This window comes from Globicephala melas, chromosome 6 (genome assembly GCF_963455315.2).
Source record: "Globicephala melas chromosome 6, mGloMel1.2, whole genome shotgun sequence".
NCBI classification, from domain to species: Eukaryota; Metazoa; Chordata; class Mammalia; order Artiodactyla; family Delphinidae; genus Globicephala; species Globicephala melas.
Window position 1 is genome coordinate 10,419,320 of NC_083319.1, and position 25,420 is coordinate 10,444,739.

The 25,420-nt window shown below is 42.0% G+C and overlaps 1 protein-coding gene across 2 annotated transcripts in view; it reads left to right on the forward strand.

The window, feature by feature from the left end:
- The window catches only part of MAPKAP1 (MAPK associated protein 1), a 231,140-nt gene that overhangs the window by 161,502 nt on the left and 44,218 nt on the right, over positions 1-25,420 (forward strand). Inside the window, exons 9-10 of one of the 2 annotated variants that reach the window (XM_060300435.1) lie at positions 9,422-9,529; positions 24,441-24,581. In XM_060300435.1, coding sequence (XP_060156418.1) covers positions 9,422-9,529; positions 24,441-24,581 — 249 coding nt within the window. The remainder of the gene's footprint in view (positions 1-9,421; positions 9,530-24,440; positions 24,582-25,420) is intronic. The other variant, XM_060300436.1, reaches the window with a different exon arrangement.

The window sequence follows — 25,420 nt, forward strand, 5'->3', positions numbered from 1 at the left end:
GGTTTAGATCAACTGACTTGCCCAGTGTCACAGAGCTTTTGTAAGAGAGCCAAGATTTTAACCCAAGTCTTTCTAACTCCAAAACCCACACTTAAACTACCACATGTCCACCTTCTAGGATTAGATACTCACAGCAGGAACAGAGGTGGTTACACTTTTTGTCTGTTTTTGTTTTGAGCAGTGAGTTTCAGTTTTATTTGGGGACCTTACTCTCTCCCCTGGGAGACAGCCTCTCAGATAGTTCTGAGGAACTGCTCTGAAGAGGTACTGGAGGAGCCAGGATATACAGGAATTTTTTGGCTGGGAAATACAAGTGGTCGTGCAGACACCTTGGTAAAAGATTACTGCTAATCACAAAACCAGATATATCAAGATGGTTACACTTTGAATAGTTCTGCCTCATACCGGACATGTCCTCCTTTGGCTGGTAAAGATTTGAAGCTGATAATGCTGAGAGCCTGTGCTCTTAGAACTCCAGGGCCAGGCAGAAAAGAAAAGAAGCATTTCCTTTCCCTAAATGTAGGCAGAGCCGCCTGCTCCTCAGCTGATGCTTGTTTAGGCTCTGTTACTCCTAAGAGGATGAATGGCTGCCGCTTCTGTGTATATGGTGTCCTTAAACGTGCTCTAAAAATTAGTCCTTTCCCAGCCTTTGTCTTTAATTTCTGATTCTAGCTGACACCTTCATTAATGGTCCGGTGCAAGCTTTCTGTCGACTTGAAGACTACTGTGTAAAAATGGTTTTGCTGTCCTATCAATAATGGTCATAATTTCCCCAATACTCTCATCAGCAGTGAATTGAGTCTTGCAGCAAAGAAATGGAAACCCCAGTGCAGTGGTTTTAAAGTGATTTGTCTTGCAGACGGCGTCCTATTTCAGTAAAATCAGGTCAGTGCAGCACTGCTGGGTCAGATGTAAGTCTGATACAAATTAGTTGGAGGAAATTGATCATTCCAACCTTAGGTTATTTTTAGCTTCTGTAGCTTCTTAATATCTCTTTTTCTTTGTTTACATTTGCTTTAATAAAGTTTAATCATCATTGTCTCCTCAGTTTCAACCAAGCCTTTGATAAAAGGAAAGAATGCTGTCTCCCCACCCCATAGAAGCAGCCTTCTCTTCACAGTTTTGGGGTTGACTCCAGTTGTAACATTGTTTAAACACTTAAACCCACTCCTGCTCATCTTCTCTGGCCGACCCCCTTTCTGGGGTTTGTTTATTGCACAGACTGACCCCTTGACCAGTCGGTTCTTCATTGCTATTGAAAGTTAATGGGGGCAAAATTGCATTCCCAAACATTTGAACCTGAAGTGGCCAGGGCCGAACTTAGTTGATCTCTGGTGATCGGTTCAATTTAGTTACGATTTTTTGCCATTAGGCTGGGGCTGAATGATGGTGATTTGGTTGAGGCCAAATGTCTGAAGAAAATTGGCTCTCTGATAAGAGTGCTGTTATCAGAGGGGGCTACCTTCTCATTTACATTTAGATGAGTATTGATTATTTATTTACTCAGAGAAGTGAGATTCGTTTCCAATCTTATCTTTCTCCTCTCTGCTTGTCAGCAGAAAGAGAGATAGAGCTCCTGACATCAGGCCAAGATAACAGCACTTTGTAGTAAAGATAAAAGTTGGAATGGGCCTTTTTCTAGTCTTGACTGAAAGGATAAGTTTTAAAAATTAGAACTGATGGGTCATGCTTTCAAAACCTTTCCTGAAGGTTTTGCAGTTTAACTAGGCAGGAGAATTGGTTTATTGGAACAGCCTTGGTCTTTCTTCTTTTGTAATAGGAATGGTATTTAATTTGATTATATTTGGCTGTTTGACTGAGAGCAAATTATATATTGGCTTGGAGGAGGATAAAGTGTGACCTTACTGTCATGTCAGCATGTTCTTTTTTATTATTTAAATTCCAGATTATCCAGTCCAAGCCTGGGCGGGAGTATAAGCTACTAGTGGTTATCACTTGAATATGATTCGGTGCTTGTATTAAGATCAAACAGAAAATGATTACAGTTACCCCTAGAGGAAGAGCTATCAGTGATGGAGCTGTCACTAGATGCGAACATTTTAGCGTAGCTGACGTTAGGGCTGAGCTCTGATATTGACGGCGTCAGCTTGTCGGTTATGGCTTTGGCGTTGGCTCAGTGAGGGACTTGGGACTCAGCCGGCCCCTGCCATAGAGCAGACAAGTCTTGGTACGGCCTGCCAAGCAGACCTCCCTGCCACCAGTCTCCTCAAGCCCGTTGTTGGCAGTGCCGCCAGGAGAAGTGTACCAAAGTATAAAGCTGATTGTGTTACTCCCCTGCTCTGTGAGCATCTGTTGCTTATAAGAGAGAATCTAGACTTTGACCAACAGTCTGGGCCAAGCATCCCAGCGCCAGCTTCCCCTTGAAACCCCACAGAGCCTAGGCCCTTTGCACGCAGAGTTTCCCTTGGTCCACGTGGGCTCTTCAGTACCTCCTTGCCTTTGCACATTCTGTTCCCTCTATAGGAATGCACTACTTCCGCTGCCCTCTCCCGGCTCCCGGTCCTCCTTCAAGACTCAGTTCAGATGTCTCCCCCTCAGAGAAGAAGTTCATTGTCCCCTCTTCTGTATTCCCACGGCACCTTGTCCTTGCCTGGGGAAGAGCACTGACTGGGACTCTTTGACAATTTCATCTGCTCGCGTGTGTCTTGCCTCCTCCCCCAGCCTGCTTGAGGTCAGGAATCATTGATTATTCATCTCTGTGTCTGGGACATTGTTGATGCTCCTAAAACGTTTGTTAGATGAATTATGGATGACATCGTAACACCACAAATCTTTTGACATCTGTGCTGCCGTGGTTTGTTCAGTGGGTTCTGACATTTACTCACCATTTTTAGACTGTATTTGTAGGAGCAGAGAGACTAAGGAACTTTAGGAATCCTGGCTGCTGAACAAGTCTCCGATCTTAAATGCTGCTTATAACTTAAAAGCAAGCTTGTTTAAATAGATCTGCATGGCCTCCTACCCCACACTCCTACCTTGGACACACGTGAGAAAGGGTACGGACATCTGCTCTGGTGCCAGTGTTCCCTGCCACTGTGTATCTTCCCTTAACGCGCTGTTAGCCTCTTGTGACTCTGAGGTTAGGCATTCACCTAAGCCTCACCACAGCGGTTCCTGCTCCTTCCTTCTCAAGGAAGTTGTGTTATTCTCATTTTACAGATGAGAAAATACACAGAGATTGAGTAACTTCCCCAGAATGCATAGTGAGAGGGTGCAGACAGAGGAGTTTTCTACTCAAAACCCAGCTTTTCCTCTTATTTGCTCATACTTTTTCTGGCTACAAGCAGCTCTTTCAGATTAAAGCAGCTCTTTAAGCTGGCGAATGGAAAACAGCCGACGTGAAGGTGTATTCATGAAAGTGTTCAGCCTTTTCCTTTATCATTTTCCAGATAGGTGGTCCTCCAACTTGTTCCCATGCTCAGCAATAATAATGATAGTTTAATTTGTTTATATCCCACTTCAATCCCAAAAGCAGTTGGAATACATTGATGGGATTAAAAAATGAATGAATTGAAAAACTACTTGAAAGAAAATGGAAATAAAGGTCCAGAGGATTAACTGACACAGAAATGAGTGTCCAGTCATCACACATTTAGTGCTGAGCTTCCTCCTGGGCAAAGGAGAAAGGAAAACAGTATCAGTTAGTTACAAGATTTATGTTAAACTGTCTAAAGGTACAGAACAAGCTAGTTGCTCTGAGGCAGTACAGCTTTTCCAGATAGGGAGGTCTGAAGGAGGTTTCTCCCATGGGCCTTTAGAAATAAGATGCAGGGTGATAGGGGCGTATGGCTTCTCTCTCTTTAGGCTTTTGCCCTTCCTTCCCGTTAGATTTCAACTGTCAGCTGGCTCTCTGCTGTTAAAGAATGGCATGCCACATGCTTTTATGTTTCAGTCAAGGATTAAAGAGATTGAGGAAGCTGAACTGAGCGTGTATCCACCATCCAACAGATACTACAGATTTTCTTTGAAACTTAGGTGTTAAGATGTTTGCCTCGGGTTTACAAAATCCCATAAAAATCCTGCCTGGGTATTATAACTTGGAACCCTCCCAAAGTGCCCAGAGCAGTATTTTGTTCCTAGACCATTCGGTGATGTGGTTTTACTGCAATAAATACATCATCGGAACGCCCAAGCAGGTTTTCTTGTTGCTGCAGAGTAACTGCTTCCCAGAATCTTCCTTTTGTGTTCTCCTCTGCTGTGAAGGAGAGGGTGTGTAGCGCCATGTGCAGCTGTGACATTTTAAAAACTCTTTCCAAAGGGAGGATGTTGCCTTGAGAACTGTGTCCTATTTGGTGTGAAAGAGCCTCTTATATTTTTATATAATCATCTCTTTGGCAAAAGTATGTTAATAGAAGCTGACCTCACAGCTTGTCTCTATAAAATGGCTTTTGGCTGCTGCTTTTCTCTCCTCCTGTGTCAGCTGCCTGAAAATTAAATTAGCATTTGCTAGAAACTATTGTCTGATATATAGTAGGTCTGGGTTGTCATAATCTTGATTGTCATCAACAGACATATATTAAGAACTTATGAGTGAGCCACTGTGGTATTTAATATGTAGACTGTAGGCCTGGTCAGTCCTAGGCATGAATCCTAGCTCCACCACTTCCTGTGGGACATTGAGCAAGTTATTTAGCCTCTGTTAGTCATGGTTTCTTCCTCTGTAAAATGGGATTCAAACTCTTTACATCCTAAGATGACGAAGAGTAAATGAGACGATCTTTATAAAAGGCCTAACGTAGTACCTGGCACATAGTAGGCCCTGTTCTGTTATGATCTCATATAAAAGTCTGATGATATGGCTGATGGTGATGATGATGATGGCGGCTGACACTTAAATAACACTATTAATGTTCTAACTGCTTTACAACTGTTAACTTATTGAATCCTCAGACAGGCCTATAAACTAGGTGCTATTATTAGCCCCATTTTATAGATGAAACAGAGAGGTTAAGTAAGTTGGCCCAAAGTCATACAGCTAAGTTTCTCATCCAGGACTAGACTGAGGCAATTTGGCCTCAAGTGCATGCCCTTAATCATCAGGCTGTATTGCTTCTAATATATACCCTGCCTCTCATTACACAGTGTGACCTAAAGTTATCAATCTGGCCTTTCCAGGGGAAAACGTGCAAAATAGTCTTTCTCTGTGAAATATCTGATCCAGCGTTTGGGCAAGAATTAGGAGAGAAATTGAGATTTGCAATAGGCAGTTTTCTGTTTGGGTCTAGATCTCAAGTCTCATCTATAGCTTAACTACCCTGCCTTCCCCGAAGTTAAGACCCATCCGTCCTTTGCTAAGTTCAGAAGTGGGTTTCCAAGTTGTTCCTTAGCTTTTATGGAAGACCATGGAGTGCCGAGAGTGGAAGATGATGCGGAACCTGTTACTTAAAAAACTGGGCATGCATAGGAATATTCTGAAAGACGGGGAGAGAGTCTTCCTGGATGGATGGAAAGATAAGGTGATCCTGTCTTCATAAGGAACCAGGATACAGCCATAGCATGGGATATTTAGCATGTGTGGATTTCATTAAAATAAATTATTTCAGATCATTTATCATAGAAATGAATGTATAGAAACCACAAGTTAAGTAATTTAGAACCCAGGTGAATCCATGAATCTACAAAAAATATATATACTTAAGGTACAAACTAAGGCTTTTTATAATTAGTCTGTAATTTACAGTTTGTAAAAGGAAGAAACCTTCAAAATACATAGGCTTTAGGGCCAAAGACCCTTGGGTTTCATTTTCCCCTCCTGCTTCCTACCTGTGTGATCTTAGGCTAGTTACTTCACCCTGCCAACCTTCAGGGTCTCAATCTGTCAAATGAGGATAATAATATCTGCCTCTAAGAGTTGCTGTGAGGATTCAGTAAGCTAACATATGCAGCATGCTTGCATATAATGGTCATGCAGTAATTGAGAGTCATCATAATATAATGAATATAATGAAGCCGAATAATATTTGGCTTCAAGGAGAAAGTCCTAAAGCTACTTTTAGGAAACAAACTATTTTAGTAGAAATATCTACATTGACATATGCACAGTGCCATATATAAAATAGATAATCAACAAGGATCTACTGTATAGCACAGGGAACTCTACTCAGTACTCTATGGGAACCTATGTGGGAAAAGAATCTGAAAAAGAATAGACACATGTATATGTATAACTGAATCACTTTGTTGTACAGCTGAAACCAACACAACATGTAAATCAACTCTACTCCAATATAAAATAAAATTAAAATAAGTAAATAAATAATATTATAGTCCCCCCCCAAAAAAAGAAAAGAAATATCTACAAAACCCAAGAAATAAGAAAGTGAATATGGAATGGTGGCATTTGTGGCTTAGAGAGTGATGCGGGGCCTTGTGTTTAGGGATAAAGGGCCCTTCCTAGTACTCCCTGCCTCCTCTGGTTTCCCCCGTCCACGTCTCCCAGACAGCTACAGGGACCAAAAGGAAAAAGAGTACAAAGGAGACCAGCCTGAAATACACCTTGATGTGGCCAGGCCTTGGCTCCCTGAATCAGGAAAGGGGTGGCTTGCTTACCATCCAGTTGTCAGGTAGGCGAACAGCTCTAGATGCCCAAAACCCTATATATACTGTGCCTAGAGAGATTACAGGGTTACTTAAGATGAAAGTATTGATCTACATAAACAGATGATGTCTAGTTTTGATTAAACTATTGCAAATGAAAGACCCATTGGAGATGCCACAGGGTGTGGTAATTACAGTATCCTCAGAAAAATGGCACAGTAAGAAATTGGAGGGCTTATAAGTATATACGATGTTTTAAAAATTATAAAAGTGAAAAAAAAGAAAGAGAGTTCCCTGGCGGTCCAGTAGTTACAATGCAGGCTTTCACTGCCGTGGACCCTGGTTCGATCCCTGGTCAGGAAACTAAGCCGCGGCACGGCCAACGGGAAAAAAAATTATAAAGGTAGCCTTTATTTAAGTAATTATAGGAAATTTGAAAAATACAGGAAAACACTAAGGAAAAGTAAAAACATTCATTATCCCAGTATCCAGTGTAACTACTATTCACATTCTGGAAATAACCTTCCAGTATGTACCCCACCCCCCGCCATGACTTTACATATATTTTTCATAATTACAATCATCTTACACATATTGTGTTATAATTTGCTATTTTCATAAAGTAGCATATTATAAATGTGTTCGATAAAATCAAATACTTTTGCAGCATCACTTTTAATATCTCCATGGTATTTCACAATATTTGTTTAATCAGTTTCCCTGTTGTTAGATCTAGGTTATTCCCAAATTTTGACTATCATTAAAAAATGAATTATTGTAGGTAAACTTTGTACCCAGATTTCACTGTAAAGTCATAGGAGTGGATATCAGTGCGTATATATGCTATGTTGCTGGGAGATCTAGGGGTGGGACAGTTGGAGATTAACAGGCCAGTGTTTTAGAAAGCAGCTCTCTGGGTTCAGGGGTGGTTCTCTTCTCTCTAATGGGCTGCCCACAGCTGTGAAAGGTGGGTGTTAGGGAGGGGGGGCGGGCAGAGCTGTTGGGGGAGGGATCATAGGAATCTCTCACCAGCTCTGTTTTCTTAAAGTTCAGCTGGGCATGACTTTTCGGTGATTATTTCCACCAGTGAATATGAAAGCATCCAGTGATGAGCAGCAAGCATGCTTGGTAATTGACAGATGTCGGCACCGACAGGTGATGGGTAGTGGAGAATAAGAATTATCTGTATTTCCATAACTTTATTTGCTTAATATTTTTGAAATTAAAATTGAACTATGGGGGCTTCCCTGGTGGCGCAGTGGTTGAGAGTCCGCCTGCCGATGCAGGGGACACGGGTTCGTGCCCCAGTCCGGGAGGATCCCACATGCCGCGGAGCGGCTGGGCCCGTGAGCCATGGCCGCTGAGCCTGTGCGTCCGGAGCCTGTGCTCCTCAACGGGAGAGGCCACAACAGTGAGAGGCCCGCGTACCGCAAAAAAAAAAAAAAAAAATTGAACTATGTATAATGTTGAACTACAATACCTTCTTGACCTGAATACAGTGTATTAGAGTTTATAAGAATTGTGTAGACTTCTGAGCATGTATTACCTTAAATAGTTGTATGTGTCTTGAGCATTGTTAACTTAGTGAAGGTTTAAAACCTGTAAGTAGTGTAAAAAGGACTGAATGTATGTAAGAACTCTGATAATTGGCAGAAATGCTAATGAAATACCAATTAGAGGAAGGATCAAATATACCATGAAAGTGAACTGAAACTCTACAATGCTGCAGATGAACTTAGAATGTGGGGGAGGAGAATGACTTGAGATGAGTGAAATGCCTCAGACTGATGAAGGAGAAGTGTTGGATGTAAATAATCAACAAGTTGAGGACAGCTGAGGAACACATCTAAAAATACGTGTTCCACCTGGAAGCCCTGTAAGGCCTCTGATGCTTCATCAGATCTCTCACACCTCTGCTGTCTGACCAAACAGGCCTTTCATAGTCAAAATAATAAGCCAGTTTCTTACACCTCTAATCTTTCAGTAACCATTAACAACAGGAGCAGTCTTTTGAATCCGATCATTGGACCCCGTTAGGTGTTATCTGAGAAGAACAAGATTTGTCATTTGGCTTTACAAAGAAATACATGAATAAATGTATAAAATGCCCCAGTGTTTTAAGATCTGCCAGAATCCCTTTGTGATGCAGGGTAACTGATATTCCTGGTTTTCAGTATTATTGAACCTCTGCCTCTTGTGTTTTCATAAATATTTCAACAAAAATACGAATCAGCAGCCACTTGTCCTTCTGTCATCATAACCCAAAAACCTGGAATTTATTTTTTAACCCCATCTACGTTTTAGAATTTTTTTTGCATTTTTGGACTGTCATTATATTCGAGTTCTAAACATACCTTATTCCTGCTTATAATTGATTATTCATTATCGTATAATAATTATTAATAAATAATTTTGTAGGACTGCCTCCTATGAGGCAGGTACATTACTACGTAAGCATTTTTCCTGTAGCATCTCTAATCTTCACAATAATCCTTCAGGGTATAAGTATTCGCACATTACATATTAGGAAACAGAGATTCAGAGAGGGTAGGGTACCTGCTCGTATCTGGGAAACCATCGTAGCCACATTGTGATTCCAAGTCAGTCTGACTCAAAAGCTTTCTATCTCTCATCCTGTTTTGGGGAGAACTGAGTAAAAATAGACCTGATAATAGAACAGACAAGTGTGTGAAGCCATGTGGAAAAAAAACTCAAACTCTTCCCTCTTGGATTGGGAGACCCCAAACAGACTTCAGTGTTTTCCTAATGTTTTATCAGCTTTTCACTGGGGTGTGGTGTTTTTCCAATGTTAAATTCACTGTTTCAGACTGCCTCCCCTCCTCCTGCCCCTTTGATCTTCCAGGCCCTCAGTACCGCCTGGAGAAGCAGAGCGAGCCCAATGTCGCTGTGGACCTGGAGAGCACTTTGGAGAGCCAGAGCGCCTGGGAGTTCTGTCTGGTCCGCGAGAACAGTACGTTGGCCTCCTCGCTCCGTGCCTGCTTTGTCCGTTGCAACATGCTTAAAAGTCCTGTATTTGGGAATACTCACTGGTCTGGCCTCCCTAGGCTGATTTGAGGTGACTTTGTTTTCCAAGGCAGACATCAGCCTTCATGCCAGAATTGTATCCCAGAGTGAAATGATTGATTTCATGCTTTTTGGGAAATGGTCTGCATCCTGTTTAGCCCTCTGTGATTAATATTTATCTGTTAAACTGTATCATCCTAAGTTAGGAACAGTCCTGGAAACAGTTTAGAAATATGAGGCCTTTTCTGTGGCAAAGGCTATATTGTATATAAAGCAACTGGCCCTGTCAGTATCACTGTTCGGTCATCAGGTTTTAGAAAATTCTGGCCATTTTCATACTCTTGGCTGGAGGCAATGTAGTAGTTCCTAGTGCTATGCAGAAAGCTTCTTTAAAAGTTCAGTTAATTTCTTTCATTCACTCTTTAGAGTTTCAGACATGAATTTTAGCCATTCCTCTCCTCTACACTCCTATTGACTTAAGGGGCAAGTGACATGTGAAAACTGTGATCACAACAGCTGACTCTCCATCATTCCTGCTTCAGGGCTTTTACGCAGGCAGTTTCTTCTGTGTGGAACACTTTCCCCTACTCTGGTTAACTTTTTTATCCTTCTTCTCACTTTAAATGTCACCTCGATAGAGGCCACCTGTGATCTCCCTGTCCCCTCATTGCCTAAACCTGACCCGTTCCTCATTTGGGTCCCCTGTTATATTCCATCATAGAGCATACTACTTTTTTTTCATTGCATGTATTTCTGTTTATAATTATTTATTTTTCCCAATGATTGATTGATGTCTGTCTCTCACACTAGATTGTCAAGTCTTTGAGGGTATCCCATACCAGGTTGACATTCATTAATTTAGCAAATATTCTCTCATCACCCACTACGGGCCTTGTCCTGCGTATAGTAACTCTAGTGGATTCTGTTTCAAAATGTTTCATGTTGACTCCATGTTATACGAATAAGATAAAATGTTATTTGTTAGGATCTTGGTATATATTTTGGATATATAACACTTACACATGCAAAAAAATTTCAGATAACAAAGTATCTAAAGTGAAAACTTTTAGCCTCTCATCTCTCCCCTAATTCCTCTCCCGGAGACAACAGTTGTTCCCAGTGATTTTGGTGTCTTTCCAGGGATCATCTAAGCACATGCAAACATATTCTGTATATGTATATGAATGTACCCACACAAAGACATATATATACACACACGTATTTCCCTCCTTTTATTTTTTTTATTTAATTAATTTATTTATTTTTGGCTGCGTTGGGTCTTCCTTGCTGCGTGTGTGCTTTCTCTAGTTGCGGCGAGCGGGGGCTACTCTTCGTTGCAGTGCCTGGGCTTCTCAATGCGTTGGCTTCTCTTGTTGCAGAGCAAGGGCTCTAGGCGCGCGGGCTTCCGTAGTTGTGGCTCGCGGGCTCTAGAGCTCAGGCTCAGTAATTGTGGTGCACGGGCTTCATTGCTCCACGGCATGTGGGAATTTCCCGGACCAGGGCTTGAACCCTTGTCCCCTGCATTGGCAGGCGGATTCTTAACCACTGCGCCACCAGGGAAGCCCTTCCCTCCTTTTAAAAACAAAATGGTAGCAAACTGTCATCAGTGTTCTACATTTTTCTTTTATCATTGTAACAGTATGTCACATAGAGAGTACTCCATATTCTACATCAATCCATATATTATTCCGTATATAGATTTACCTCTTTCTTTTTTAACTGCTGCATAGTATTTCACAGTATACTGTGATTCCAAATTAGATGTGTCTTAGGTTTGTTTAGTTTCATTTTTTTTTCTTTTAAGTTAAGGTTCTTATACTAGGAAAGAGAAGCTATGAGGATTGGTGGATAAAGATTTGAAATCTGAGCTCTTGTTGTCACTCCACTTCTAAGTACGAGCATAGTCTTAATTAAGTTGTATGACCTCTGTCAGCCTCAGCATCCCCATCTTAAAGGATTTGCAAGATACTTTCAGTGCTTGCCTTTGAGTCAAAATCACTTTGTTAGTGAAAGAAGACCGTACCAGCATTTACAAAGTGTGCCAGGCAGTCCATGGTTTGGAATCAATAGACTGTTGAAACTAGTCTTTGTAAAGTGGAAGTAAATTATAAAAACAATTTATTCTTTTTATAGAAAAGATTTTTTAAATTTTTGTAAATAGAAATTTCAATCAAGAACCCATATTGTTCCCCAGTAGCTACCTATTAAGAAGTTAGATTGAGACAAAGAAAAATATTTCAAAAACAGAATTTTCTTCACTTCTGTTGCTATATTTGATCAGCACAGGCTTGCTATCCTTAAAGCCATTTTAGAAGTGAACTAAATTATGAGCATCTATTATGCAGTGTTTAAGAGAATATGCAATCAAGACAGACTGCCTCAGTTCACATTTTGGCCCTGCCACTTACTGGCTGTGTGACCTTGGACAATTTACTTAACCTCTCTTAGGTAGTTAATTTACTTTCATAATGCTGATAGGAGGATTCATAAGGCTCTTAGAAGAGTGCCTGGCACATAATAAACACTCAATAAATATTAACTGTAATTAATAAATAACAGAAGAGCAGCATCCTGTGGCTCACAGAGCAGATGAGGCATGGATGTGGAGGTCTGGAATCATAGAACGGTCAGGGCCCACAAGGAGGTGTGTGGTGGGGAAGGGAGTGATGCAGAATGGAGGGGAAAGGAGCATGGGGGCCAGAGCAGATGTATAAGTCTGTGTCACAGGACCAGAGAACTTAGAGGCAGGGTACTTTCCAGCAAATGTGCTTTGGTGTCCCAGAAGAGGTGTACCTATAAGTAAAAACATTTGATCGAGAAGACTGCCGTAAGAGTAGATATAAGCCCTTCAGTTTTTTTTCCACAGGGGAACAGGGCATGGCTTTTTATACCAACCGCATCAAAGGATGTTTTTTTAATTATTCAGGCCTTCTATTGTAAGGCATCACGCTAGACATTTTGCTCTCTTGTGTAATTTTCACAACCACCTTACAAGATACTATTCTAATTGTGGCGAGAGGTTGTGATTTGCCCAGAGTTAGCTAATCAGTAAGTGATAGGACCAGAATTCTAAGTCAGCTATCTGACCCTGAAGCCCACCCTGAGATTGTTGATAAAACAACCTAAATTTTCAGTCCTAAGAAGGGTGATGACAGTTGTCTTTGTACACTATGAGAGAGAAGCTTGCGAATGAAGCTAATATGATAAGAGTTTCTGCCTAGGGACTGAGAGGTAGCATTTGTGCTTGGATCTTGGCCTAAGTAAGAAAACGACAAGCCAAAGTCCTTGGGCTTTCCAGTTTGGACTCTAGTCTGATAATCTCCTACATCCTTTAGCCAACTGTCTGCTAGAAGCTGGAATCAGACCAGAAGGAAGCCTGAGTACATTATGGAGAGGATGTAACATTATACGACTTCCATTCTTGTCCAAGTGTCTATATAAATCCTGGCACCAGATTGAACCTCAATTTCGTTTTCTGCCAAATGTTGCCAGTGACCTTTTCCTTTACCCACTGATCATATGTGGGTAGCCTTAGAAGCCTTCTAAACCAGAGCCTTAGAAGAAAATGCAGCATGAACCAACCTGTCGATTCCATAGCTTTCAGAGAGAAACTTGGGAATTTCCCATCATCAGAGCTAAAATAGACCTGAAATTGAACCCTCTTTATGGAGTGCCACAAAGTGTCAGACGCTGTGTCTTCCCTGTTTTATCAGTCACAAGTGTGCCTACATAGTAGTTCAGCATAGTGCTTAAAGCACAGTCTTTAGAATGAGGCAGACCTTGGGTGGACACTGCAGCCTCTGACATAGGACAAATCATGTCACCTCTCTGAGCCTGTTTCCTGTGTAAATGGAAGTGGTTGAATCTATTTCACAAGGTTGTTGTGAGGATTAAATGAGATAGAGGTGCTGTTGTTATTAGACTAGAGTGGTCATCATCTTTATTTTATAGAAGAAGAAACTGAGCCTTTAAGGTGGTGATTTGCTCATCATCCCGTGAATAATAATTAGGGGGCCTAGAAGAATGTGTCTTCTGTCCATTAAGTCTAGTGAAAGAGCTGAATCTAATTATTTTGTTTCCTAAATAGAAGTTGCTATAGAAAGGGGATTCAGTTCTTTAAACATCAGTTTAATCTCCTTTGATCTCTTTCCTTTTCAAGGAGGCCTTCCATTATTTCAGTACCTTCATGAAGTTTCCTTAATTTAAGGCTATACTAAGGAAGAGCTTCAACTCGAGGTGGGCAGTCACCCAGACAGCTGGACTGTGGCAGGGGAGCATATCTCTGGGTCTCAGTTTGTGGCCTCTTTCGCCTCCTTTAGTTTCTCCTTGAAGACCCAGGAGAAGAGGCCGCTCCTCCTAGAAGCCTCCCCAGACCACCTGGCTGCCATTCCCTGGGCTCTGGTAGAGTCCCTCTCCTTACCCCTCTCTGATCACTGATTCCACTGAATGGATTCGCCCACTCCCACACTGGACTGTGACCACACACCCCCATCCACCAAGGGCAGGGCCTGGGTCTGAGTTCCCCCTGCATCCCAGTGCCTGTGGCCAGGTGTGGTTCATTCCCTGGGAGGGAGGGAGCCTCCTGAGTCCCTGGCATCACCAGGCTGCTCACTAGGGCACCGAGGGGCAAGTGTGTGATACCGTTTAAAAGGAACTTGGGCTTTGGGTGAGCGTCTTCAGGTATAAGGGTTTCTACGTGGTGGTACTTGGAATTCCCCCCCCCACCCCCCTCCAAGTCACTAAATAAAAAAGCAACTGTAGACAGTGAATGACTGCTTCTCCTGGTGTGTTTCCATCTCCTCTTCGTGGTGCTTATTCTTAGTGGGCCAGTCCCTCCTCCCGTGTGTGCTCTTTTTGCCAACCCTGGAGACTCCCTAGTGGTTCTACTTGGCTTCTGGAGGGTTTGCCTTCTTCAGTTACAAATTACTAATCTCTCGAATTTCTATCATGTGACTTAAGTACCAGGGCTTTAAGCCTCTTTTATTGTACCACAACAGCAGTCTTCAAAAGCAAAAAAAATGTGATCCTGCAAATAAACTCTGTTTACAAATGGAAATGACTTGTGGTGTTCATGGTACATATTTTAGGTTGAATTACTGCTGAAAGCCAGTTACGTGTCTGGCTCTGGTGGGGGGAAACGTGTTCACTGTAAGGAATTTTCTGTATGGGTGAGAGTTTTTTCAAGTAGATATTGGATAATAGCTCCCTGCTTGCTGCACGCTAACAATTTAAATGGAACAGAAACATTATCCCCGATGCCAGAATACCAATGTGTCTCCGCCTCTTGCTGTCTGGTTGATGCGGGCTGGTTGGCAGTGTGTTGTAGGGGAAAGGCAGGATGTTTGAAGCCACAGCGTGACCGTAGGCAAGTCCTTCTCTGAGCTTCATTTCCCCATCTGTAGGGCTACGCTATAGGAAGAAATCCCTACCCTGTACAGCTGTTATGAGGATTAAGTTGAGATTGTGTGCCTTAAATGCACGTGGTAAAGTGCAATGCCCCATGCAAGAGCTGGCCATTCCCAGGCTTTGTGTGCCCAAGACACAAAGCGAGTGTCTGTGCGCAGACCCCACGGCTAGTCTGCGCTTGTGTGTGTTGGCTTTTCCCTCTAGACGCTTAGACTTCCCACAGGTCCCTTTGGGCAACAGCCTGCACCAAGGGTAGGTGACACCTAGGACAAAAAACAGTGCTGATCTGAACTGGAAGCAAATTTGTGCCCTGTCCACACCTACTTCTTCAGTAGTGAGTGCATTGTGCTATGTGGGCTGAGAAATTCCACATGATTTGCATTTTTCACTCTCCCCCTTTCTTGAAAGTTCCCCCCTTTTCATTTTATCATTAGGTAGTAATTAGTATTCAAGGGAAATTGGTCTTAATATATTAAAATTGGTTAAGTGCATTTAGACCTGTACCACAGCCAGTGTCTGATTGGAAAATGTAATTGGGGACTCTGTGTATGTAATTAATTGAATTACAATTAAGAACTTTCATTAAGCGATACACTGGTACATTAGAGCAGTAAGGAAACATGTTTGACGAGCCACAAACCCTGTATGGGCTCTAAGTGGGGGCACAGGGATTTGCATCCCTCTGGTAGGCTCCTGGCCCTAGAATCCGCCCTGTAGCCCCTGACTAATGGTTTGGTAATGCATCGGGTGACATTTCTGCAGTGACTCCCCTGATGGGAAGAGGGGTTCTTCCAGCATGTGTGCCCTCATTCTCTGACTCTGGAGTCAGAGAGAGAGATGCCTTGGTGTTGATCAGATGTTGCAGTTCTTAGATATTTTGTCATGTAAATTGTCCAAAATGCCCCGGCTCTTAAGAAGACTCCGTTACTTTTCCTGTGTTTTGAACAGGGGCAAAGACACAGTGGAGGAAAAGGAAGTGATGGGAATTCTGACATCAACCTAACTTCCAGGCAAACCTGTAATGAGCCAGTGGTTCAGACGCTTGAATGGTCATGCTTCATCCTGTACAGGCTTCACCCTAGACACATATTTGTTCATTCATCCCCCAAATATTGACGGCCCCTCCTCTGGGCCAGTCACTGTGCTGGCGCAGTAGAGGATACACAGCCCCTGCATCATGGAGCTCACAGTTGTGATGAGCGCTGTGAAGGGTATAAAAGAGTATATAGCAGGGGCCTGGAGCTGGTGAGAATGGGAGAAGAAAGCTTCCTTGAGGAAGAATAAAAAGGAGTTATTCTGCTAATGAATAAGAGGAATGTTCCAGGCCAAGGGACTGCTTGTCCAAAGGTCTTGAGAAAGAGCTAGGTATATTTGGGAATGAATGAATGGAGTGGAATGAAATGAGCAAGGGAGAGAGTGCTGGAAGATGAGACTGGGGGACAGGCAGGAGCTTGAATGCAGCGCTGACACCTCCCCCACCCCCACCTTCCCACCTCCATGATCCGCTCTCTTTAGAAATTCTACAAACCAGAAATCGTTTCTTTCTGATCACCTCATAAAACAAGATTACCCTGATATATTGAGGGTCTGAAATCTCCCTGTGGAAAGTCTCTGACTCCAAGAGTTTAATCAGTTAGGCACTGACAGCAAGGATCCCTACCCTGGCTGTAGCATGGCAAATTCAGTGAAGGGTGTATCCTACAGTACGACCCTGACGGCTTTGAAGAGATTACCGCAGAGGGGCAAGCAAGTGCGCGTGTGTACATTATAGTATATCACCTATGGATTATTTTTTAGAGACCAGCAAAAATGACTAGTAGCCAAAGAGAAGTGTTTAATAGAAGAGAAGTTTGGGGCTTATGAGTCTTTGGGGATTTAAACGGCCTTTGGAAAAAAAAAAAGTGATGGATGTAGAAAGCTAAAGGAGAGTTTTTCCTCCATGACTCACTCACACATCTAGCTTTGAGTCTTACAGAAGGAGTAGAGGGAGTTAGGTTTTATCCCTGATTGTTTGTTCTGGCAAAGGCAGGTGTGATTGTGTTCTCCTTAGATACTGCTATGGCCCATGGATTTGTACATTCCCAGCCCATCCAAGGAGCATTTTACCCAAGGGGTTATGTGGTGGTTAAGGGCACAGTTTTGGAATTAGACCTGGGTTCCTTTCCTAACTCCAGCTTGTATTAGTTGTATGGCTATACTAGCAGGATGACATTCTGAGCCTTATTTTTCTCACCTGTAGAAAGAAGATAATATTATCCAATTTAAAAGAGCAGTGAGAAATTTAAATGAGATAATATATGAGATAATATATTTATTGCTGAGCATAATGTCTGGCATATATAGTAAGCATTCAGTAAATGTTAATTGCTCTTGGAGTTGTTGTTGAGGCAGGATCCCTGTCTGGTAGGGCATCTGAATTGAAAACTAGGAATGGTGTGTTAGGTTCTAATAACCAAGGTAAATACAAGGGATGGTGTACAAACTCAGGTACTGTTATGGCTAACCTGTGTGGCATCAACCTCATTCAGGCTGCCAACAGCATTTATTGAACATCTACTGTGTGCTCTGTAGGATGGAATGTTCTTGCCTCCAAGGAGCCCATGGTCCAGAAGGGGAGTACAGATGCTTATCGTGTAAGAGACTTATCATGAGAGCCTTCAACAAAGGGAGACAGGGTTTCAGGAAAGGGATCAGGAAAGATTCCATTTGGACTAGACCTTGAAGTGTATTAATTTTAAAGAGTGGAAAGGACATTCTGGCCAGATGGTATAATCTGAACAAAATCCAGTTTAGCTGAAAAAGGCATTGTTCTATGTGGGGAGTAGCAATAAGCCTGCAAGATAGAATGGGGCAGAAGGTATTTTGTTTACTCTTCATTCAGCTGTTTGCACAGCAGTATTTTACTGTATGCTGACTCCTGAGATGGTCAGTGCCTATCTCTGAAGACTTCTCCCTCTCCACCCCCCACCATTTTATTTTCTACTATTCCCCTTCACAGACTCTTTACACCAGCCAAATGCAAACACTTGCTGCCATCCTCCTGTGTTCCTGAAGCACTAGCACAGCTCTGGCACACGATTGGTGCTGGGTGACTGTTTGCGGACTTGGGAGGAATGGTCAACAGGGCCATCATTGCTACAGAGAGTGTACCTATGAGGTAAGGATGTAGCAAAGGCCCTCGAACTTCCAGTTGAGTTCTAGACTTGGCGTAGATCTTTTTGGAGATGGAAGACGGAAGTTGCTTTAACTTATACCTAGATTAGCCCTTTCAGACTTGGCGTGAGACTCATTGAACCATAAAATGAAGTCTGATGTTCCATGTAGTTTGTGTCTATGAACATAAGACATCTGCCAGAGGCGTACAGTGAGTTCATCTGAGCTTTGATTTAATCATCAGTGCTCGTTTGTCTGAAAGACAGTCACGTATGTACCTGTAAGCATCTCCCTCAGTTCCAGTGAAATCACGAAGTATATGAAAATGCTTCTTAAACAATATTAGTTGTAATTAGCCTTGATCTGATCATGTGGCAAACAAGCCTGTCACTCTAACAATGTGTGTACAGGCTTTCTGTTTGTTTTTGTGTTTGTTTTCAGGTATGTAATACAGACACAGAGCTGTAACTGCACTTTTCTGTCCCATCATGGTTGTCCAAATGGGCATCCAGGAACAATGAAAACATGGCATAAGAACCAATAAAGGCAGCAGTTCTCAAACTTTTGGGTCTTAGGACCTCTTTAGACTCTTAAAATTTATTGAGGGCCTCAAAGAGCTTTTGTTTATTGAGTTATATCTATTTATTAGGAATAAAAACTGAGAGATTTTTAAATATTTATGAATTCATTAAAAATAATGGTAAATCCATTATATGTGAACATAAATAACATTTTTATTAAAATTTTTAAAAATAAAATAAAAATACTTTCTTTTAAAAATTTAATGATAAGAGCACTCTTTTATTTTGGTTTGGGGTTTTTTTTGTTTTGTTTTTTTGTTTTCCTTTCTCTGAAAAGCATTTATTTTTGTTCCACCAGGAAGATAAGTTATTGACTAATCTCCTGAACCAGTGGGCAGTATTTTCTATTTTTGCAAATTTCTGTAATGTTGGCTTTATAGAAGACACCTGGATTTTCATATCTACTTCTGCAATCAGTCTGTTACAATACATTGTTTTGGTTGAAGTATATGAAGAAAATTTCGCTAACATAGATAGGTTGTTGGAAACAAGGGGAGTATTTCAGTAGCCTTTTCAGATAATAGTGCATATTAATATTTGTTGCTATACCAAAACTCAAGTGATAGTTTCCTAAAGGTTGGTTGCAATGTGGAATCAGAAACATATCAATGAACTTTTTTTATTACTTTGTGCACTTGTAAGATATTAGGCATGAAAAGGGCAAATCATGTCTTACTGTTATTATTATAAAAATAGTACTGAGGTTATGGACCCGCCTCCCCCCACACCTGGGGTCCTGAGCTGCACTTTGAGAACCACTGACTTAGAGTTTACAGTTACCCACACAGTCCCTGTCCTTGCTGCTGCTTGTAGGAATGTGGTGACACTGGAGGGGCAGGAGAAGGAACATGACTCCGGAGTCCGATAGATCTGTCCCAGCTCCGCCTCTTTCCAACAGTGGAACCTTGGGCAAGGTTTTTGACCTGCTCTTGACCCACGGTGTCAAGAGTTAGGATTTGAATCTACATCTCTGAACTCGATGTTCCAGGTTCCTTCCAGTGTTATTAAGCCCTAGGGCCACATCCCGGCTCTCTCTCAGTACCTCCTCTTTCTTTCTTCGGTGCAGCCCTTACACCCCGCCAGCCTCCTCCTTCCCCTCCTCTCGGCTTCCCTTTGCTCCCTCTTCCCTGGCCTGGTGTTGCCATTAAGACAGGTGCCACTCCTTGTTTCCTTTTTTCCTGATTCCTTACTCCAGACAGCTACGCTTCTTCCTCTCTTGGATTTTTTGCTTGTTCCCCAGCGCTTTCTGTATCATGAACGTGCTCTCTGTCATCCTTCCAGAGCCTGTTGTCAGTCCGTTTGAGCTCTGGTGCTCAAGTCACTTTTAGGCGCCCCCCCCCAAAAATTTGATCTATCACAATACATCTTTGAGTTATTGCAGCTCAAGCGTTTTGACACAATACATTATGGTAATCCATGGCACATAGAGACATTAACACTCTCGACTTTGACAAAATACATTGTGAAGTCTTTGAAGGCACCATTACAATTTATCTTGTCATTCATGAGGAGACCCAATTCAGCATTAATGTAGATGAACACAGTGTGGCTTTTGTTTCATTTAATTGCTTGTGACCTTTTTAATTGCTAATTTAACAAAATACCAAAGGGTTATATTTCAATTAAATTAACAGTTTGGGGAGTGGTTTTTTTTAATATGTTTATTTTTAAGACATTCTGGTTCTATTTTTTAGTTCGAGTAGATAAAAATGTCTTCTCTTAACAGAAGTCGTTTTGGAATGTGAAGTTGATAGTACAGGAATATTTTTAATATGCACTGTGGTGCAGTATTAAGCATCTTTCATGTGTGTTTGGGTTCACCCCTTTCCAGAAGGATACAAACAGTAAAAATGCAAAGTCAGAACTTTCCCGGTTCAAAAAAAAAAAAAATGCTTTTGCTGTAATGCTCTGCTTCAGATGTGTGCCTTTAGATTAAGTGTCTGTTGCATGCATCATTTATTGGGCACTTCTCTCTGCCTTGTCCTGTTTTCTTGGTGTTCTGTAGTGAATTTGTAAGCTCCTGAAGGTCGGGAACCCTGCCTTATCTTCATCAATGTCCCTTCCCAGTCTAGCACACTGCAGGCATGGGGACAGTAGTTGCAAGTTGCATGGCTGACTGATCTGTACACACAGACACGTCCCCCCCAAGCAGAGGAATTCCTGAGCCTACTTTGAGAAATGGCACTGGAACTCCAAAACCAGAAGTTGTTCCCATTCAGCAGCTAACCTGCTTGGGGGTGAGCAGTGTGTATCAGAGGTGAGTGCAGGACTGTTTCTTCCTTCTCTGCTCCCCTGGTGCTGCTGCCCTTTTGACCGTAAAAGTAAACACACCCCTTGTCAACTGGGGCAAGGCTCAGAACTCACCCAAGTATCAAGGGGACTTAAATCCTTAAATGGGATGTGAATTTACACTGTCAGAGAGTAGAAGGTCAATGCAAGAAGCATTAATGTGTTGAGCCAGCTCCAGCTATATAAGTCTTGAACAAAATTAATATGAGGAAACTGACAAGCCTTGCTGGTTATTCCATAGCTTTAAGACCTCTACTAAAATCCTATCATCTCATCTGCCCATTATTAACATTTCAGCAAAATATAAAGTTTTCATTAATCTCGCACAGCAAATTTAGGAGTGAAAACTGGCACTTGTTTGAGCTTTTAGGACTACATTAGCTGGTGTATTAAACAAAATATGTCATTCTTCAGTAGCTTCTGCAAGAAGCTAAATCAATTTCCAGTCATATTTATGCACCACTTTATCTAAAAGCATCTAAGATGCTTTATTAGCAGCTGGCATTGAAATTGCTCAGTAAAGAATTATGTCACGTTATAGTAATTTTTAAATTAGTTTTAATCCAACCTCATAAAACGTAAAACTCTTAAGTGTGGTTTTTTTTAAATAATTGGCATTTTAGCATAATGAGCTGTTACCTCTTTCCAAATCAAATACCTGCAATATTTAGAAAATACTAACTGGTAAAGAAAACAGAAGTTCTTAAGCTGAGTTGTATCTCATAATGGCATTTTCTGAGAAAAGATGGCTTTAAATGATTTAAAACATGAAAGGATTTTAGTATTTCTCCAAAATTCTCAGTTTAAAAAGTTCTAAAGTAAAAGTAAACACATCTTGGCAGCTCTGTTTTAGTAAAAGGTATATTTGGAGAAAGTGAATAACTATTTGAAACTTTAATTTCTAGCCAGCCTCTTGGCTTGCGATGTGGGCATTACTCTGGAGACAGTAGCGATCATGATGACAGCATCTGTATCCAAAATCACAGGTGTTCCAGAGAAAGGAAACAGGGTTACCAAATGACCCTTGCAGACATCGAGTGCAACTTTGCTAGTCTTGGCAATGTGATGTTGGTTAAGTCACTACGCCTCTCTGATCCTAGGGATACGGCACTCGGTATTCATCCAGTAAATTGTTATTGAGCTCTTGCTTTATTCTGTGCGTGGTAGCACTAGCAGGGTCTGCGCTCTGGTGTTTAGTAAAGCAGTTACTCTGCCTCTGCTCTTGGGGTTACAGTCTAGTGGTGGAGACAGACGATTACTATCTGTGATAAATAACCTGAAGGGAAATGCAGGGTGCAGTGACAGACGGAGCTGAGCTAGACTTAGGGTTCCTTGGAATGTCACTTGAGCCAAGCTCATCAGAGGGATGGGGAGGAGGCCTGGAGAAAAAGGCCAGGAGGGAGTGCAATGGGAAGAAGGGTGACCTGGGCGGAGAGGCCAACACGTGGGACTGTGTCACAGGCATTCGGTGACTGGCCCGTTAAGGCCGAGGCTGCAGCCTTACCGAGGGGAAAGCATCCTTGTAGGTGCTAGAATGGTCCAAGCTGGGAATAGTTGTAGTGTTTGGAAATAAAACGCACAATTCCTAATAAATTAGTTAAATGTGAAGGCATCAGAAAACAGCTTTGCCTTAAAAGCCTCCCCTGTAAGGAATAACTGTGGGAAGGAAAGTGTGGAATTGGTAGGCATAGAGAATTTTCCAGTTTTATGCCCAAATCTAGAGTTTTCCATTCCTCCAACTCTGTGCCAAGGAGTTCTCTCGTGGTCTCCCTGTGGAACCGTCTCTGTGTGCTCATCACAAGGCCTTGGGCACCCCGCTCTGGTTGGCCTCTTCTAGACAGATGCTCCCTCCCACCAGCAGCCACACCTTCAGAAGACCACATTTCAAACTCAGGCATGGGGGGTGACGAGAGTTAGTTTAGCTTTGCTTATGTGACCTTGGGCGTGCGACTTTGCCTCTCAGAGCCTCGGCTTCTTCATCTGTGTAATACGAAAATTATAGGACCTACCAACCAGGTTGTCTTGAGACTTAAATGCATGTGTGAAGCGCTCAGTGCCATGCCTGATGTATGAGTACTCACCTGTACTAGCTATCGTTATTATTATTGATTGATTTGTTTATTTAGCAAAATTTAGTGAGAGCATGCCAGTTACCTGTACTGCTTGCAGGAAAAGATGTAGAGATGAATAAGAGACTTTACTGATCCTCACGAAGTTTCCAATTTAGGACACAGCAACCACTCAGCAATTCTAGTGCAAGCCTAAATGTGATCCACTATGACAAGAGAATAAAAATAATCATGACTGCTATTTATTAAGCATATTACATACTAGATTCTCTAAATATGTTTTGGTATTCTGTGGATGGCAGATGCTGGGGTTGAGAGAAATAGTCGCTTGGCCAATATCACACAGTAAGTTAGAGGCAGAGCCAGGAATTGAGCCCAGGTCTCCCTGGCTCCAAGTCCAGTATAAACCAGCTGCCATGGAGTTCAAGAGGAGGTGGAATCTGAGCTAGCCTGGGTGGAGTTTTGACAGAGGGATGTTCTAGGCCAACGGTACCACATGAGCAAAGAACCAGAAGTAGAAAAACCTGAACCTATATATAGTCTGAGGAGTTTGGGAAGAGCTGAGAGAAGGTATGTGTTACAAATGACAAATAAAATGGGAAATTTTTGTTTCAGCAAGATTGTGGACGTCCTCGATTGCTTGACTGAAAAGAGTGTGCTTCATTCAGGAGGCCTTGGGAAGCCAGGGAAGATTTTTGAGCTCCAGTCTTCTTATTTGTCCCCACTATCAATATCAGAGTACTTAGTGCACACTACACGTTTGATGAGTGAATGAGTGATCAAACCTTTAGAAAGATAAATCGGAAAGTCCTGTAGTAGCTGGACTGCTGAGGGATCCTGGTGGCCAGAAGGCCATTGAGGAGACCGTTACAGCCGTCTGAGCGCGAGCAGGCTCGTACCTGAACCACTGGAGGCTGTGGGACGCAGGACAGGAAGCTGATAAACAGTTTGCGAATCGTGGGAAGAACAGGGATTCTTCAAGGAGCATGGACTACTTTTATGATCAGGAAAATTAATAGAAAAAGAAGCAAGAAGTGTGACCACCCATGCTTTTGTGATTTTGACTTACTCTTGTGGAGACAGAGCTTCTGGCGAGCAGGAGTTTTTCTGCCCTCTGTATTGCTGCTGCCCAGCCAAGGGCCTGCCATAGAACAGGCAGTGTTTGTGGAATTAATTGTTCAATGATTAATGTGTTACCATTCTTTGTTTACTGGAATGGCATTATTAAGTCATCGCTCAGCCTTTTCTTTTCCAAATTAAATAGCCCATATTATTTTAATTTATCCCAAAGCATTTTAAGCAGACACCATTTGCCAAGCCTCATGTATCTTTATGTGTTAAACTGCTTTTTCCTCCCCAGGTTCAAGGGCAGACGGGGTTTTTGAGGAGGATTCGCAAATTGACATAGCTACAGTACAGGATATGCTGAGCAGCCACCATTACAAGTCATTCAAAGTCAGCATGATTCACAGACTCCGATTCACAACTGATGTACAGTTAGGTAAGTGTGTCAACTTTCTATCAGTGGTCAATGTCGAAATAGGGAAAGAAACAACATACAACTTTTATGTGACCTGAATGACTAACGGTAATTTGTTTTCAGAGAAGATGTTGAAGCAGTGAAATTTAAAGTAACTCCTTTTTCCCACCTGAGTGCTCTGTCTTGTCTTCTTTTTTATGAAGCAGAATATTAGAAATAGAACTAACTTGAGACTCTTTGCAAACTGATTGACTTATGTGAAGTTCCATAATTTTCATTCTGTAATTCTCCTACATCCTATCCTTAGAACTGCTTTGTAACATTGCTACTTGCCTTTTCTTACTCCATGAATCCATTCCTTATTCATTCGTGCCTTTATTCGGGAAGCTTTTTAATGATCTCAGAAGTTATATTTGGATCCTCACCAGATAATCTAGAACTAAAATTCAATTAATATTTGGGGTTAATTTGTTTCCAGTAAGTGCTAAATTTCTGTTTTGACTTAAACCTAACAGAGGTAGAAAAAGTGTCGTAGTAGTCAGCAGAATATGAATACGCCAACATCATCACCATCCTCATGGCCGTCATCTATAGGTATGTGCGTGTATTAGGCACTGTGCTCAGTGCTTTACATGCACTACTAACCTACCTAAAAGGTAGGTATTTTTACTGTCTCCATCTGACAGAGAAGGTAAATGAGGTGCAGAGAGGTGAAGTCTCATGCCCATGCTCACACAGCAGGTAGGTAGTGGTATCAGGGGCAGAACCCTGGTCTGGCCAACTGGAATGCACGTGCTGCATGAAAGAGGATGATGGGAGGGCAGGGGAGCGGGTACAGGTGCCAGACTTACCCAGTCAGG